General features: G+C 32.9%; 1 protein-coding gene across 35 annotated transcripts in view; it reads left to right on the top strand.

Annotated features, from left to right (window-relative positions):
- Positions 1–18,316, top strand: part of RIMS2 (regulating synaptic membrane exocytosis 2) — a 448,599-nt gene that overhangs the window by 291,325 nt on the left and 138,958 nt on the right. Inside the window, exons 18-21 of one of the 35 annotated variants that reach the window (XM_071554038.1) lie at positions 8,334–8,399; positions 8,988–9,095; positions 12,675–12,740; positions 15,159–15,221. The exons of the other annotated variants lie outside the window; for them this stretch is intronic. Of the exons in view, the coding sequence (XP_071410139.1) occupies positions 8,334–8,399; positions 8,988–9,095; positions 12,675–12,740; positions 15,159–15,221 (303 nt within the window). The remainder of the gene's footprint in view (positions 1–8,333; positions 8,400–8,987; positions 9,096–12,674; positions 12,741–15,158; positions 15,222–18,316) is intronic. 35 annotated transcript variants of the gene reach the window in all.

Genomic DNA, 18,316 nt, shown 5'->3' with positions numbered 1-18,316 from the left:
GAGAGGCATGATTGCTAGATATTGTCTCATTTCATAATTGCAAGTAGCAAGGAGTAATATAGATATATTTTGTAATCTTGAGTGACATATGACTAATGTTTGAGGTTAATATTTTCACAGATGCCCATTACAGGTTACTTCTCAGGTGACATCAAAGCATATAATTGGGGTTCCTAACTGTAATACAAAGAATTTCAGTGGCTTTTTGTTAGCAATACTGAACAGAACAGGTTAATGTCTCTTAAAAGAACAGTGATGTGATAGTTAATATTCATCAAATACAATATTCTTCATAAGATTACAATATTTTTCTTATTTTAAAAGAAAAAATAATAATAAATTATTCCTAATTAGATAAATTTAAAAAAGAGTACTAAAAGGAATTAGAAAATAACTTTATTTCAGTGGGTTATAATTTAATTTGGCCAAAAAAAAAATAAATGTCAAATGGGAAAAAAATAAAGATATTGAAAAAACCAGTCAATTATTTATCATTCAGGATACTAACTGTGTTCCTTACAAGTATGGTAGATCATAATTGAATCTCTTTTTTCGCATTAAACAATTTAATATTTCTATTTAAGCTACGGAAAATAAAATGTATTTCGTTGGCCAATGAGACCACCTGATTTTCATATAGAAGGCAATAACTTGAAGATTCTGATTTCCTTAAAAGAAAATTACAGAATGCTTTTGGGATATAATATTATGTTGATTTTTAGACCAATCATCCTTGAAATATGGTCTAAACTTGTCCTCAGAGCCTGCATATGCCTTATGGGACACTGTTGGTTTTGTGCACTGTGCGAGTTCTTGCTGCCGCCCAGATAAATGCGTAGCAGTGAAAGGTTGCCTGAAGTGCAGTACCACAATCTTTCCCCATCACTTCAATCAAATAATCCCCACTGAACTGACTTGATTTAGAGTAAAATAAATTTTTTTGAGAATGTCAGAAAAACAATTTCAGAAATTTTTTGTAAGATGATTGAAGTTTCACATGACCATTCTATATTAATAGATATTTGCTTATTAGATGTGCTCTGAAAGTGCCTAATGATCTCAAATCTAGTAGCAATGTAAATATTCCTTCAAACTGAATGCATAATTAGAATAGAAAATAAAATTATTTTTAAAAAACAGAAAGACATTATTTTTTTAATTTAATTTGAGACAATTTTAATTTTGAACACCACACCCTTAAATATGTCAAATGTGGTTATCAAATCATATACATGTTTTTGTTGGCAAGATAATGTTACAGTTAAAATGTGTACCTGTTACTGTACTATCAAAAATGTCAGAATTGTACAATGTATACTGCTAACTCAAAGTGAGAAATTATGTTAATTTCATCCATGTATATTTAATATAGATCTACTAGATAATTTTTGTCAAAATGTGTGGCTTTTTATAGTTACCCAGACTCTTCTTTAATAGCCTAAATTAGTACCATAAAGAAATATGAATACATATGACCTAATACAGATCCAAATTCTGTGAGATATTTTATCTGTCATGGGGATAACCTTGTAAAAGTTCAGTATATCTTTTAATATATGCTTAAAAACTTACTTTTATCTCACTTGAGAAACTGAAACTAATCAAACTATAGAGAAAATTTTGGAAAGAGCCAGATTTAACCTCAGAGTTTTATTTTTAAATTATCAGTACAATTAGGTGAGTTAGAGGGAAAGCGTAAGAATCTTAGCATAGTTCCCCCAGAAAAAAAAAAAAACAACAAAACCAAAACACAAACCCACAAACAAACAAACCAACCCCACACCAGCCAAACCTACATCTGTGTATTTCTTTCTGAAAGTTATATTGGCAGTTAACAACAAACATCAGCACAGTACAAGGAAATTGTACCCAGAGCTTTGAAAAGTTTAGATGCTATTATTTTAACTATATTCTTTATCCTAGATGGGTTCTCCCAGAGGCATGAAGTTGCTAATGGTGAATTTAGCATAATATAGTAAGCATTTAGAAAATGCATACAGTATAAATGTTTTTCTACTAGACACTTAGGAGAACAAAAGAGAGAAAAGGAGAGTTAAATTGAGTCCACTATCTGTTCATCAAGGCTGTTGCACATGTTCCATTTTAGAGAACAAAAGTTATTTCCTGTTGTGTGAAAGTAATGGGGTGATCATAGGCATCATTATTTAAGGAAATATTCTCCATTATCTTTAATTCACTTCAAAGGTATTATCTGGATGTGCTGAGAATAGCATGACTATCACACCACTATTACTGAAAGATTTCATTTGCACATTCAAATACACTCTTTGTTTGTTTCATGCTGTTGAAAGAGCCAAAAAATTCTGTTTACTCTGTTCAAATCAGTAAAGATCAAAGTAATTCACTACAATGAGTCTGTTAGTGTTAGCTAAAACACTACTTAATTACCTGCTTTTGTTTAGCACAAAATTAAATGTGGGTAAGAGCAAGATAAATTCTAAATTTCTAAGTGTCATCTTACACTGTGCAGTTGCTTTATCCATGAGTAGCAGGCTCCTAACCTAATACTGTTATTAGGTAGGTGCCAGGTTAGGTCAAACTAGGAAAAGTGTATTTTGAGACATTACACCCTAGTAAAAACTGAAAAGAACTGATTATTTTTTCTCAGTCTTTATTAAATACATAGCTGAATAATACATAATTAAATAGTCATTTATTTATTATTTTGTTTATATTTTACTGTAAATGTAAATTACAGGTTCAAAGACATTGTAAAGTATAAAGGGTATCTGATGCTTTATGTGGAAACGCTGGGGTAATATTTTCAGTTTTGAGTTGTGTGCGGCACGTGGGTACATACACAGCTGTGGGTGTGAAAAGTCATTGTTTCTTTGCTTTTTCAAATCCCCAGTGAAATATAAGAAGTTTGCTTATAGCTATGTTATAAAATGTTTGCATCGACTTAAATCTCAATATTTGCAGTGTTTCTTTAAGTTGTTTTTCTTTCAAATCACTGTTAAATCTCACAATTATGTGCACCACCCACCACCCCGGTGCCTCCATGAGTGCTGAAGGATGGTTATCTCCAACAGAGGGAGTAGGAAGGTGGCAAGAGACGTGCAGTCTTCAAAAGTAGCTACATCTGTGAGGACTCATTATTCAGAACCTTTGTGCCAAATGAAACAACCACAACAATAAAAAGTCATAGACACATTTCTCTGAATAAAACAGGCAAACAAAATGCCTCTGTTAAAAATAATGCAGTTCTGATAACAGAATTCAATGTTACGCACTTTGGAGCAAGGACTTAAAATACAGTGTGGGGAGCACTGTGACAACGTGATTCTGACTTATTAAAAATCCTCTTGATTGAATATATCAGCTCACAAATTCTTTGGTGATAATTGCTATCTTTTCACAATTAAAGTCTTCAATCTGTCACTTGCAATCTGAAGGAATTTTTCCAGGATTTCATCTATTAAGAAGATTACCAGAAAATTCTATAGAATGGATGTAACAAAAACCATCGATACCATTATTTGTGGAAAAATTGTTGATGTTTATAAGCAAAGAAAATCTGTTTTTTCCTTTACAAAAACCAAACTGCTAAACAAGACCATTCTGTTAGTCTTTTCTATGAAGTGTTGCAGAGGGAATTACATAACCAGTGTTTTATTCTTGAATGGCATTGCTATTTTCTAAAGGTTAAGAGCTTGACTTCACATTTTATTTACATAGTTTTTTGGTGTCATTTGACAGGGATTTATGAAGCAACATAACTCCTGTTTTATTAAGATGAGAAAATAAGCTTTTAGGACAATATCACTGGACTCACTTCTTTGGGAAAAGGAACTAGTTGTAAGATTTGCTTTCCATTGTTGAAATGAGTAAGCTGCTAATAGAAAATACAGCACACCTTTTACCTGCAGCCACGGCATTTTATTAGTTCTAGACTTCTCTTCCCTTGAGCAATTCTGTGCTCAGCCTCCCAGCTAATTTGACCCAAGGTTTTGTTTTTACCTCATTCCTTACCCCAGTACTTTTCCTAAATTTCATACATCAGCCTTCTCTTTTCCCTTATACCATTTTCAATGGCTCTTTTCCCCCTAAATTTCCAACTAATCAATCCAAACAACCACCTGTTTCTTTCTCTGCAGTCTATTAAAGCTAATTCCTATTTTATCACATTACTGTTTTTTTTGAAAATTGTAACTTGAGAAGTTTGGGAGTATTTGGTTAAAGGCAAATTCACACCAGTAAAAAATTATGTTTATTTTTTAACAATTTCAAGTTTTATACTTGTCATACATTTAATTTGCTATTTCAGTTGGAAAAGTATAAAAGAGTGTTACTAAAAATAGAGGGTAATGCTGTTGCCAATTCCACAATATATTACTTTCAGTCAGATAATACACTAGAAAAAGCTGACTGATGGAATAAACAGTAATAGAATAAGTGAAATTTCTTGTGTCAACTGAATTTCATTCATGCAGGCTCTAGCAGTGGAAAAGAAAGTCAGGTTTTGCATTCAGAATTATTTAAGCACAAGATTTTCAGGATGTAATAGCACTCTGGAACTTCATCCTTTCCACAGAAATACTTGGGAGTCTACTTTCCACTCTCATAGGGAAGCTGGAGTGTCAATCAAATGGTCACTGAGAATGAAAATTGAAGGAAGATTATCTTCTAAATGCCTCCTCTTTATTATTGAATAAAATATCCCAAGCAGTAGAGAACAGGCTGAACACCCCTTGTATCATAAGAACAGAAAGGTATTTATTCCATGTGGTTCAGGTGAGACACTGTGAGTGTTTTCAGGTGTGCTCCTGAGACTGTTCTGGGATGTCAGGTCTGTTCCTGGATACCAAGTTGTTCCAGTTAGGCAATCTAACCTGCTACTGCATCACTGATTTCTGTTTTCTTACTGTCATGATTCACTGAATTTTTTATGAATCTGTAAGGAAATGGACAAATAGGTGGCCAATATTAGAAAAATTTATTCATTTTCTATTCACTTAAAAAAGGGAAGTTACTTGACAGAACAGTGGAAATCTGTTTTCACCTGATACAGGGTTGAGGGAGGGGATTGTGGGTTTATATGTGTACAGTAATAATCCTATTGCATACCTACAGTTCTGCCTTATTAACTTCATTATTTTTAATATAAGTGCAATGAGTTGTTGCTGCAAATTTTCCATCTGTGCTATCTGTAACAAAATAGGTGATATTTCACAAATCTGTGAGAATACAGACTAATATGTTCATTCTGCCTTTCTATCATTTGACATACAGCTGCCATCAATTACTATCATGTAGCAAGTCAGGAATGTGTGGTTAGAGGCTAGAAATCCAAATCAAGGTTGGAAAAAAACAAAAGTATCTTGGAGTTCTTTTGTTATATTAAAAATCTGATATTTCTAAACTTTGTCCATGTCTCCATTATCTTCTGAATATTCTCATCTACATGTGCATATGAGATCATGATTTTATTAACAATTTCAAAGACATATTTATTTTAGATGCAAATCTGCTACATTAATGAAATTCTATTTCACTCAGGTATTGTGAAGCTTAATGTTTTTACAACATTATGTTACACTTACTTTATGATTGTAAGCATTTTGCACAGTGTATTAGCCAGATGAAAATGGTGTATGTTGCAGTTTTGAATATTGAAAATTAGGTAAATCACAGGCAGTTTTTGTGTTGTTAACATTAAGAATTTATTTTAACCTAAATACCTAAAGTATTAATAATAAAGAAACAACTAGTTTATTATTGGCTAGATGCTCAGAAGAAAGATGGCATTTACGCATTTTACTCTGAATGTTGAAATACATTAAACACAGGAAAATATGCGGCCACATACTGTGCATACTGTCATGTTTTGACATATGTCATGTCAGTCAATATGTCTTTCATACAGGGAAATATGCATATTTTATGGAAAATATTACTGTCCTTCAACAGAAACCATTTTCAGGCAGAGACACATGCTTACGTGAATAATATCTCCATACTATAGTGTTTTATTGTTAGAGATTTTATGGAAATGCGTATTGTTAGGTTGTATATTCCTGATTTATGATTATTGCCTTGTACGCTAGTAAGTTACTGTGTTAATTCCTGTATAGAACTGGCCTCAAGCTGTGCTGAGGAGGTTTGGGTTGGATACTGTGCACCGAAAGAGTGGTTAGGCACTGGAACAGACTCCCCAGAGAAGTGGTGGAGCCACCATCCCTGGAAGTGTCCTGAAAATGAATACCCATGACACTTGCTATATGGTTTAATGGGCAAGCTGGTATTTGGTCAAATGTTGAACTTACTGATCTTGGAGGTCTTCTCCAGACTTAATGATTCTATTATTCTATTAAGGCTTAGTAGTGTGGTTAACATGGACTCTGAAAAATAGGGAAAAGTATGAACAGCCAGTACTGTCAGAGGATCAGGTCAAGTATAAGCTAAAGCTTACCTCACTCCTCTGTACAGAAGAGTGATACTTCACTCCTATGTATAGAAGAGTGAAGGATGAGGAAGCATATTTCAAACTTGTTAAAAGTTATTGCATATTAAACTGTATAAGTGGTTGTCTCCAAATACCAGCATACTCTGATTGTGAAAACCTGAATTGAATTTAAAAAAAAAAAAAAAAGGAAATGTTGAACTACCTGTGAGACATTCACAAGCAAATATCTCAGAACTTGATAAGAACACTGGAGTTCTGTGTTTCTAAAAGTATTAAGACAAAACCTGTTAGCAGATCTTGAGCAATTAATGTAGTCTTGTGGTGATATGAAAAGAAGTTAGGACTGAAATCCTAGAGCAGAAAATCTGCTAATGGTGTTTCATTCATATACAAGTAAGTGAAGACAACAGTTTGAGGTTTGCATCCTTACAGACATTAAATAATGTACTTGCAAATAGCAATTGCATTCCTATGAAATTCATGTTCTGCAACATATGTTCTGCCTGAAGTTCTAGTTTTGTTTAAAACTTTGCTTTTTAAAAATGGTTGAATATATTGTATTTATTGATGTCTTATATTTTTGAAAGACTATCAAGAAGACTTTTCAACAATTCACTGGAAAGATAAAAATTAAAGTCAATTCTTAAAATTAAAATGTCATCTGCCATCTGGAAACACTTAATTGCTTTTAATGCTAATTTGCTAGAGTTTTGTGGTGTTAATTCCAGGATTGCATCTGAATCATTTAAAGGCACTTTCCTGTGGATGTAGCTTGGGAATGTCACCATGGAGTGGAAAGAAAAATCTGGTATTCAGTTGTTCACCATCATCTTACATATCACAGATGTTGTGGGATAGACTCCTACATTTTTACTTGATTGTTCTTCCTGTGGGTGTGCATATATTCTAAAGCAAATTTTAGGAACATGGTGGAATTATTTTTAATGTTTCTTGGCAACATGCTGACTGCCAGGCTGTGATGGGTAGACTGCTTTTGGTACTTAGTTCTGTGCATTAGTTTAAAAACACTAATAGTTTTTCTGCCTGCAGTGTAAGTTCTATGATTAGTTTCTTAATTGTGAGTCCTTAAATTTTCAGTGTACCAAGTCAAATTTGTCCCTGCTGAATTGTGTATGGCTTCTCATTCTTGCGACAAACTGCAGAGTTTAAATAACAGAACAAAGGACTTACGTTAGAAGTTTTTTATAGTAGGGACTCTGCTTTTGCATTTATTTAACAAGAAGTGAAAACAAAGATCTCTTGTACTATATATAATTAACCTAATATGCTTATAAGGAATATTTACATGTGGCTGATGGTATATTTTATTCTTATGCAAAGAGACAAATATAATAAGTGTAGGTAATATAGGTACTTCTAACAATGTGTTTGATTACTAGAGCATCATTAATTATGGACGAATTCAGGTATCAGAAATAAAAATGGAGGATAAATATGAGGTTTTATATGTTCCTTGTGTAATTAGTTTACATTTTCAGTGTGGACTGTTGTGGTTAGACATTCCTTTGAATTACCCGAAATTCAGTGCAGCTAAAGTTATAACTCCCTTCAAACAAGGGAGCAGGCAATCTGATTTCATTAGTTGCTTTCAGAGAGAGATTTATGCATCTTTTCTTCTTAACTAAAATACTGTAGAAAATACCAAATTCTAGCTATGTGCTTGATCCATAGTCTTCCACTGGCTTCTCAGAATAGATGTGTGAATCATCTAGATAAGTTTATCTTTAGAACTGTATATTCTTGTGTTAACAAGTTCAGTGCTCTTAAACTATACTTTTGTAGCTCCTGTATTCTCATATTTTAATATTTTCAGTTTTGTGGTGTGTATCATTCCTTCTCATCTCATTGTCTCATATTCGTGTTTTTCTTTTTGCCATCGACTCAGTCATTATGTTACTTTGCCTCGTTCCCGGTACACCCACTCCACAGATCACCATTACAGAGATGTCAGGTATATGTTTTCCTCTGTGTGACTGTGTATGGATAATGCATGTACTTCTATGTACCTACATGTCCATTTCTGGTTTTATTACTCTGTGTATAGTGGTAGAAAACTTAGAAGAGCAGAGTTAGTATCAGCATTAACTTAGTACAGTGTGTACACAAACACTGGGTCATTCTTCACATGTTTCACGTGAACATTATTTCACTGCCAATAGTCTACATTTGGTGGTCCATGAAGACTATGCATTATTTACATTAATGTCTTTTAGAAAATAAATAAAGATAATTATTCAAATCAGCAAATACTATAACCTGCTAAAACTGTAATTTTAATATGCAGAATGTCATACACGTATGTCTGCATTAAACATGATAAAACTGGAGTGTGATACCTCTCTCATAGTCTCATAGCTCTAATAGCTACAAGCCAACAGACTAATTTTTAAAAATAGCTTTGTAAAATTCATCATAGTTCCAGTCATGTTTTGTTCCAGTGTTTTGTTCTGTTGCTGACATTGATTGCTTTTCATATTGTTTTGTTCTCATTTCATCTTTTTGTTGCTTTTCATTGTGTTCACCCATTATGTTTTGGCAGCCAGGATCACACAATGTATCCTCTCTTTTGTGAAGATGCAATCAGATTACTCCGCTCCCGTAAGATGTGCCGTACCTACTCTGAGGGTGCTTACTATGATCTTGAGAGGTACAATTGATGTGGAGTGTATCATTTGCTCTGCCACACTGACAGTGCCATGTTTGATTTCCATTTCTCCACTGAGAATGTGGTCTATGTTTGAAGTAATAAACACATACAGTGAAGATGTTTTATAATACTCTTTGAATGTATGCATCCAAAACTGACTGCTCGGGGCTATGGGTAAATCCCAAGAGATGATGAATAGCTTTACTGAAGCCAGTTTTATAAATTAGGTTCTATTGATATATGTGTCTTTTAGAACTCTTATTTTTGCTAGAATTTTCCAGAGTGCTTATAGCATTTATTATTCTCTTTGAAATAATAAGCAAAAGCCTAACTACTTTAAAGGACACAGAAATAGTGTATTTCTGAAATCTCATACTTTGCTTAAATGAAAAATAGAGTGAAAAGTGTATGCTTATGTAAGCTTACATTGTATATATTTATAAACTGCATATTCTGTAAATTTAGGAGTACTTGTATACATTCACAATACCTGAGTGTGATTGCATAATATCATAGTTCCTATTTATGCATGAAATATATGGTTGAGAGAGAAGTCGAGCCCATAACAATTTCTATGAAATAATTATCCACTTGAAATACTGCGGCTTTTAAAAGATGTAGCTGTAGTCCTGTGATTAAGATATTTTCAGAAATATTGGAAACCAGTAAAAAGACTACATAGTTGTCAGTGAATAGAAACAATGATATCAATCTGATAAACTATGAGCCACTAAAAAGGAAGTGGTGTCTTCAGGACAGATATAAAGCTTGATATGAACATTGTTTTACAAGAGGGGCCGTGTAAAAATTTCCAAAGCAAGAAGTAAAGAATTCTTGATATATTAATTTCATTGTTGCCCTCTGGATATGAATTCCTCTGAGAAGTTTGTTAAGGCTTGCTCTGGATTCAGATCCTATTTTTAGTAAATATAAAGTTAATTTTGGATGCAAAACCAGAAAAGGATCTGAAATTTCCTTTCAAAGAAATACTGCTTTTTTAAAAGTATCCACAGCTAGAGTATGTTAAACATTATAATGTTTAGAACCCAGTCGAACATTTGTTTTGAAATGATGCTGTTTTATATGAAAAGTAATATAAAGAAAGTGTATAGTAGTTCATTCCACATGTAGAAACTTTGATACAGGGGGGAATTTCTTTTTGCTTTCTGAAAATATACGATGAAATGTGCTCATATGTATATTATTTCAATAATTAATTTTATATATTTGTTTGCCTTAGATATATACTCATATTTGCACTAGTTTATCTGGGCCTGTTTCAGATTGCTGGTTATGTCTGAGACTGTTCCGATATTAGTGAAAGTTGGAGCTATTCTCAATTGTCTTACTTTGAGGATCTTGACTTGTAAATCTTAATCTTTTTTTCTACAGAAATTAATCTTTCAAAAATAAAGTAAAATTAATGAAAATAAAGGTCAAAAACTAGAGTACTGCATAAATATGAAAAAACTGGGATTTAAGCAGGGAGATGGAGTAAACCTTTTCCAGGGCTTTATTTAACAGAAGGCTATTAAAGCTAATTCCTCCAGAGATCAGAAAGGAAAATCTGACATGAAGTGGAAAATTTTTAGCTCACTGTTAGAACAATATCTTGAGATTCTCTGGGCCTAGAAACTGATCCTAGATTCTATGATCCTGTTGAGTCCAGGCTGCCTGTGGATAACAGTAGTGTTCAAGTTATTTGAGTCATCTTACCAGACTCCTCTGAGCACCTCATAGCCACACAGCAATTTAAGGACCTTTTATAGCATATCTTTATCCATTTTCCCCTTATACATTGAAAAACACTAATTACCTCTTCCTTATTTTTATTGGAAATATATGAAAATTTACCATTTAAACAACATTTCATCTTTTATCTTTACACTTTCCTTCAGTTCAATTCTTACACTAAAATAAAATATTTTTTAGGTCAAGGTGTTATTCTTGTCTTCTGAGTTCCATTTACTAATCAATGTCAGTTGATATCAAGCAATAACCTCTCTTCCTGTCTCACTTAATTAAGCATATGAAATAATTTTCCAGTTTCCATGTTCATTAAAATATCAAACATTGTTCCATACAGTGCACCATTCAGGGACGAGTCTCTCATCTGGGGCAGAGGTTTCTATCTTATGTCCCTGTGAATTCACCAGTGTGGGTGTCCTTTAGGCAAATGTATCATACAGACACATTAGTCAAAATTACTTGCCTCCTGTGTTTTTCATGGCTCCTTTCATTGCTTATCTTGTGGTCATTCACAGTTAGCCCATTAAGTCTTGTGGTCTCTTCCAGCATTCTTTTGCCCCCACAGCAAAAGTACTTGGTTTTCTTTCATCTTTTCTCTGCTGAAGTTTGTTTCAGTTATTGTTTATCAGATCTAAAAGTCTTCAGTTCATTAGTTCTAGGACACAATTAAATTATCCAAAACCTTAATTTCCGAGGTCACTCTTAGATTTTGGCATTCATCATTTTGTGGTTCTGATGGTTCCTCCCTTTTGAAGAAGTTCGCTTCTTTCCCTCCCAAAAAGTAACAGAGGCAGCATTGAAAAGATACTTATTCCAGCATATGCCTAAGGGAAGGCAATGGGCACATGTGCATCTTTGATGACTTCAGTGCCCTTTGGACCTGGGGTTTTCTCAAGAACATCCTGCTGCTCGGTGCTCCATTCCAAAATTCCTTGACTCTTTAATGTGATAGCACAGCAGCACTGCCTGGTATCAGTTCCTGCTGCTGCAGATATTCAAGTTGAACATACACAGAGTATTATACTGGACATGTTGAGTTTTACTTATGATTCTCTTTATGTTCCCCAGTTCTGAAACCTATAGAGCTGTATAGGCTAGTTCATAATATGACAATCACCCATTTTAAATTGGCTGACAGATACATGATCTCAATGACAGAGTAATGCTCCCAAGATTCTTATCCTTATATTTAAAAAAAAAAAAATATTAGCAATTCATCCCAAATAAAAATTTGCTGAAAGCCTCATTGTATGAAATTCTTTCTCAACTTACCTGTTTCAGAGCTCAGCTTAAACAGCAAGATCATCAAACTATGACCAGTCTGGTTTTTCCACTTAGCCTTTGTGGTTAGTGTTTGTAAATCAATAAAATCTGGTTTGTGTTTACTATGTGCAGGATGTGAGGTTAGCTTCAGGCAGTATTTCTGTTGTTTCACATAAGGAAACAAGATTTTACTTCCATTTTTTTCCCGACTTCCGTTTTACCAGTCAGGAATTTTCTAACATCCATATCCTGTTTTCTCTGAAATTTCTCAGTTGCTCAAATACTAATTTCCTACCAATGTAACATTTTACCCCTATGCAATATGTATGAATTGAATGAATGTTTTTAATATGTTGCTAATTATTTCTGAATGTAATTTGAAAGTAGAAGTATGAAATCAACATACATACATACAAATATGAAAATATATGTCCAGAATATATTACTGAACTGTAGATAAATGTGTTCTATCTTCATCACATTTTAATAATACAGTAAGCGAAAATATAATAAAAGAAGCACACTTGAAAATGTCTGAAATATCTGTGCTGTTTATTCCATATTCAGGAGGACTAGGCAGGAGAGAAGAGTGCCTAATTCATATTATGATGACACAGCCTATACTCCTGAAAGGTATTTTAATTTATACAGTAAAAGTAGATTAAGCTGAGTAATAATTTTTTTTATGAAGTGTGATCTAAAATTTCTAATTGGTTGAGACTAATGTTATTTAAATTTACAGAGCACTTTATGCCATATTTCTCTAAATACAGAACAACTAATCTCCATAGTTTTAAGTACCTCATTTTCTTTTAGGCCTCCATTGATTTGACTTTGGATTTTTTTAAGCATAATTTTTAGCTTGAAAAATTTTTATTCATTAGATGTGGGAGGAAAACTGAATAGTGTAGAGGAGCTTAGGTACAACTGAAGGTTTTTTCTCCACTTAACTGCACCATAATTCTACTGGCTCACCTTTTCAGTCACTAGGAGTGATTATAGGACCATTTAGAATCCTTCATTTCATTCTTTCAATAACCTGAGTCACTTAAGAAGGTGCTCAACTTTTAACATATTACTGCTCATATTGACTTAAAAAAGGACTAACCAAATGCCTTTAAATTGATTTATGTTCTTGCTGTGCTGGGATCCAAAGTCCTAAATTTTGAAAATATAACTAAAATCTGATATGTAATCTGAAAAGCTTTGGAGTGTGTCTGGAAACAGTTATTTGATAACACCTTTCATGTTTAAGGAGCTAGGCAAAGTCCTAAAAGAAGGAAATCTGAAGAAAGGACCAAATTATAGTTCCTCTCCCTTTGTACAATTAGATATTTTATATTTCTCTGTCCATTTTTAAGTCAATGTCTGATTTTCTCTACAGTATGGAAGTAGGTAAAACAGGACTTATTTTCAAATAGCAAGAAATTTTGGGTTTATTTGATTCCTATCAATAAATACAGTTATATTTAAGAAAAAATAAAATGCACTGCAATTTTAAAATAATATTCTTGTGTTTATGGTGTCTGCAATAAAGTATTTTTACCAAAAAAAATCTTACTTAAAATATTAGGTAACTGGAGAGACCAGCTTCAGTTTTGAGGATATGGATGATCAGGGAGACCGTAAAGATATACTTTTCATTCCTCACCTGTATTCTAATTTAGATTGAACTAAATTTAAATCTAATCTAAAACTAAATTAGATTAAACTAAAGTGAATTTTATACAGTCCTTGATCTGCCTACTAACCACGCAGAAAAAAAGAAAATAAATACAAAGCCATTCCCCTTACCATCCTATTTGACAGAGAAGAAACAAGGGCAGGTGATTGACATTCACATATACTGCACTCCATATGGTTTTGCCCCAGCACAATGACCAGGAAATATATGGTTATTAAGTTTGTAAACATATTGTAAAGCCTCAGATTCTAAACATGAGAGGTTTGGGAAAAAATGGAGTCATGCAAAAAATACTGCTGTGATTCCCAGGAACAGATTCATGAAAACATTTGGATCAGTGTATTAAAGCCATTAAAAAGTTCATCCTGCACCCTTTTGGTTAGGATTTTCAGTACATACAAAGGAATATTTTAATCCAAATTTATAACATAGTGATCCCTTGATATTTTCTGATAATCCCTGCCTTGCTTCTCACTCCCTGTCATGTTAAAAGCATTGAATAGTGAGACCACAGAAGCTTCAAGGCTTTACCCTAACAAGATCCTGAAAGTACAGAACTCCAGCGATCCAGTTGAAACTCACTAACCAAATGCTGGATGATTTGCATCTATTGTTAATATACTGGAATAATGGAGTAAAATGGAGTAAGCAGTTTATCCCCTGATTTCTTAAAGCAGCTTTTTTTTTTCTCATTATTTCCTTTTTCAATGGCTCTGCTTCGGATAAAATACTTCTACATGTGTTTTATATTGTCTTCAACTACTTTGCTGAAATGGTGCTGCAAGTTTTTAGGTAGCCCATGTTCAGTACATGGGAGAATAATAAAAGTATAAAATTTAATTAGTTTTCATTGTTTGATCTGATTGAAGTGAGTTTTCTTTTGCTCCTTAAATAACTATAAAAAACTAACTACCCTATTAAAAAAAAAAAGTTGAAAAATTTATGTGTTTGAAGTTAAAAGCAATATTTTAAGCTATTGATGCGTATAATTATATTTTTGCTAATAACTCCACAATTCCTTTTTAATTATTCCACAAACTCAATAGCCATTGAAAACATGAAGACTTGTATGTATGAAAAGATAAGGGATCAATTAGTCTTTATGGAAGGAAATTCATGGCTAAAGTGCTGAAAAAATAGAGGTAAAATATAAAAATTATATCAGAAAAAATACTCCCATAATTCTCTTGGTGTTTAGCTTTGGAAAAGATGCTTTTCTTCTTATCTGAGAGAAAAAGTATGAAATTATTTGGAAATATTTGGAAATTTTCCCATTTCATTGAGAACTGGTCATGTCATAAATTAGAGTTCATTAATACTGCATTTGTTTCTTTATAACATTTCTTTATTTTAACTGCATTGTAAAGGTGGTACAATGGTGCAAGTTCATGGGCAGATCATGTAGACAATGGTTCAGCTGAAAAATATGGGTAAGTAAAGAGTGTAGTGTTACAGATAAAGCTAAATGTATTTTGAATCTTTTTAATAAGAGGTCATTTATAATTGTGCCAAAGTTATTCATAACAAATGTATTTTTCTTGATGTCTTTCTTGACTCAGAACTAAGGCATTTATGTTCTACTTTTTTTCCAAGATTAAAATATTTTATTCAGTTACAAATAGAAAAAGAACATTATGTTTGAACTATTTTTAAAATTTGTTCTCACTGTTCTGGGCCACTTTATGAAAAAGGGATTTTTAACGATAATACCTGCCCACATTCAGAGTGTTGGGGAATGTGTCTTTGAGACTTAATACTTTTTTACTTTTAGAAATTATTCCAGTTCAAGCTGTCTAACCTGTCTTCCTGTGTAATTGATACATAACCCATGCAAAGTGCTGTGTGCCTCACAGTCTTTAATTCTTCCCAGTTGTGGCTGGCTTCTGATCAAGGGAGCACACATATTTTCCTTGTATTAGTTCTTTGCCTTTACTGCTTCCCCCTCATTTTCTTCTTGCTCTTGCAAGAATTTTCTTTATTTTTACTTACTTCCTTTGTGAATGTGAACAGAAGAGAACTTAATGTCAACTTGAAACTGAAAAAAAATCTGATAAAACCAGAATTAATCCTTTAATATTTCATTGCAAGTTTTTGTCTTCTCTAGAGAGTAGAGATTTGTGAGAGACTTTGGCTCACCATCAGTGCAGATGCAAAGACCCAGTTGAGACCATATTTCTTCCCTAACTTTTTGAGCCAGAGTGCCTCTGTTTGCTGGTGCTTAAATTTTAAGTGTAGAGCAAAGGCCACACTTACTAGTTCACCCTGGAAACTGCACAAGCAAACTGCAAATAACAGCATGTAAAGAAGGCTGAAAAGTGCTTAGTTTCAATAAAGCTTTTGTATTTGCTTTTGATAGTCATGAAGTAGTCCTGCTTTACTCCTCCTGTCTTACAATTAGTACTGAATAGATAAGAACATAGGAAAGTATCAGGTTACTGTTTAATATAGTAAATATCTAAAAATAGATTTGTAAGGTGAAAAAGAAACTTATTTGTTACTACTCTCTGTCTCCATTTAAATTTAGCTCCAAAAAGATTTGGAAAAACAAATAAAAGATAAAATCATTTGTTGTGAATCAATATGAATGTTATGTAAGCAACAAGGCATAAAACATACTTAAAGACTAGTGAAATGGATCAGATTCTGTTAAGATCAATGGATTTAGAGAATGCCTTTAACAGAAACTGAATGCTATTTTGCTCTTACATACCTCTTCTCTTGGAATGATCTGATTGAAATCCTGGGCTCATCAAGTGACTTCAGAGAGATCAGAATTACAGGTCTGTAGCCAAAAGTTAAGAAGATGGACAAACACACAGCTTCAGTGTTTATATACAGTAAACTGCATAGTTGCAGCCCTGATTGTGACATTTTACTAATGAAGTGACTACCATACTATTGGTGTTTAAAAATGTCACTGAAGAAAAAAAGGCGAACTATACCTGTGTGCCACATAGAAAAAACTTATATTTAACATCTGAGGGGAAAAATCCCACAAAAGTAACCAAGAAACAAGTACTTTTCATTTTTTTTTCATTTAGTACTGCATTGTACAAAAGGATATTTAAGTACATGCTTAGTTTTAAGACTACAACTAATTCACCTTAATAGTCTATAGTCTAAGTGCTCTGCTGAACTGCATTTGAATACTCAAGCCCTACTAGGAAATACTTCTTTTTCATCGCTTCCCTCTCAAGCTTCTCTGCTCATTGTTTTACATATCACTATAATTCAGTCATGAAATATAAGTTCATGAAAACCCTTGAATGATCCTGTTGTTCCTCATACATTATGATATAACATTCAAATTGTGTGGGTGAAATATTGTGTACTGAAATGGGAAAAAATGTGCAATAAATTTATAATATAGAGCTGAAACTGTTATATTTTGGAATATTTCTGATAGTTTTATAGAAGTTTAGATTATTATCTTGAGAGAATTGCTGCAGTATATTCAGTTATAAAACGGACCTGGGGCAAAAGAGTGGAGAGGATTTCAGCTCTCATCTTTGGGAAGTTTGAGATCCCAGATTTTGAATCCTAATCAGCTTTGGCATGATCTTCAGAGAGTCATCTTATGAACACAGATATATGTGTTCCTGCAGTGTGATTCTTTAATATGTGCTGGTTGAGGGTCTGTGTTAAAGATGTCAAAAGTTAGAAGTAGTAGGCAAAATACATGATCCTATATAAGGCAATTGGCAATATAAGTGAAAATGTACATTACAAGTACCAGAAACGACACTATAGCAAAAATCTAAGTCTCTCAGACTTTTAAATTAGTAGTGAAAGAATATTGTAAACATAGAATAAAAGTGTGAATAAATGTTGATTTGATAAAGTTAGTGCAATCTAAATAAATTGACAAGATGGAGGGCAACATACGTGCTCCTTGCAGCCATTGGCTCACCTCTGTGTAAGGAAATGGTAGTCTGCAAGGTTCGTTTGTTTTTAGAAATTAGTTTTGAGTAAAATGCTGGAAACTGATTCTTAAACTAGTTGAAGTTAATTAGTAAAATTAGTATTATTTGCTTATATGCTGTGTTTGCTCTCATTTGAATGCAAATAGCATTACCTGGAAGTTAAAAACATACTTTCTCAAAAGGTTTCACCAGTTCCTTTTCATTAATATTGAGATTTTCTATGAAGATGTTGCTCACATATTTTACTATTTCACCTTCCAATGTAAAAGTTGCTTTTGCATTCCTCAAAAATACACAGAATTATTTAGGTCTGATTTTACAGAGAAGGAGGATATGAAGTATTTCAGCACATCATTTCAGTCTCAGTTGTTCCAGGATTTACTTTACTTATTAGGTTTATTGATATTTGATTATAGCTAGTATAAACCTCCGACTGCGTCCATGGAATGGACTGGAAAAACATTGAAAAAACTGTCTGCTCTAACTCTATTTAATGCAGGACTTTGCTATACCTTGGTAAATATATCAATGATGAAACATAATTTGGAGACTTAATCTCTATAAGTATAGATTTATGTGCTTTCTGTAAGCATTTTTTGCAA

Source organism: Pithys albifrons, chromosome 4 (assembly GCF_047495875.1).
Source record: "Pithys albifrons albifrons isolate INPA30051 chromosome 4, PitAlb_v1, whole genome shotgun sequence".
Classification (NCBI taxonomy): domain Eukaryota; kingdom Metazoa; phylum Chordata; class Aves; order Passeriformes; family Thamnophilidae; genus Pithys; species Pithys albifrons.
The sequence above is the reverse complement of the archived record's forward strand: the minus strand, read 5'-3'. Positions and strand labels throughout refer to the sequence as shown.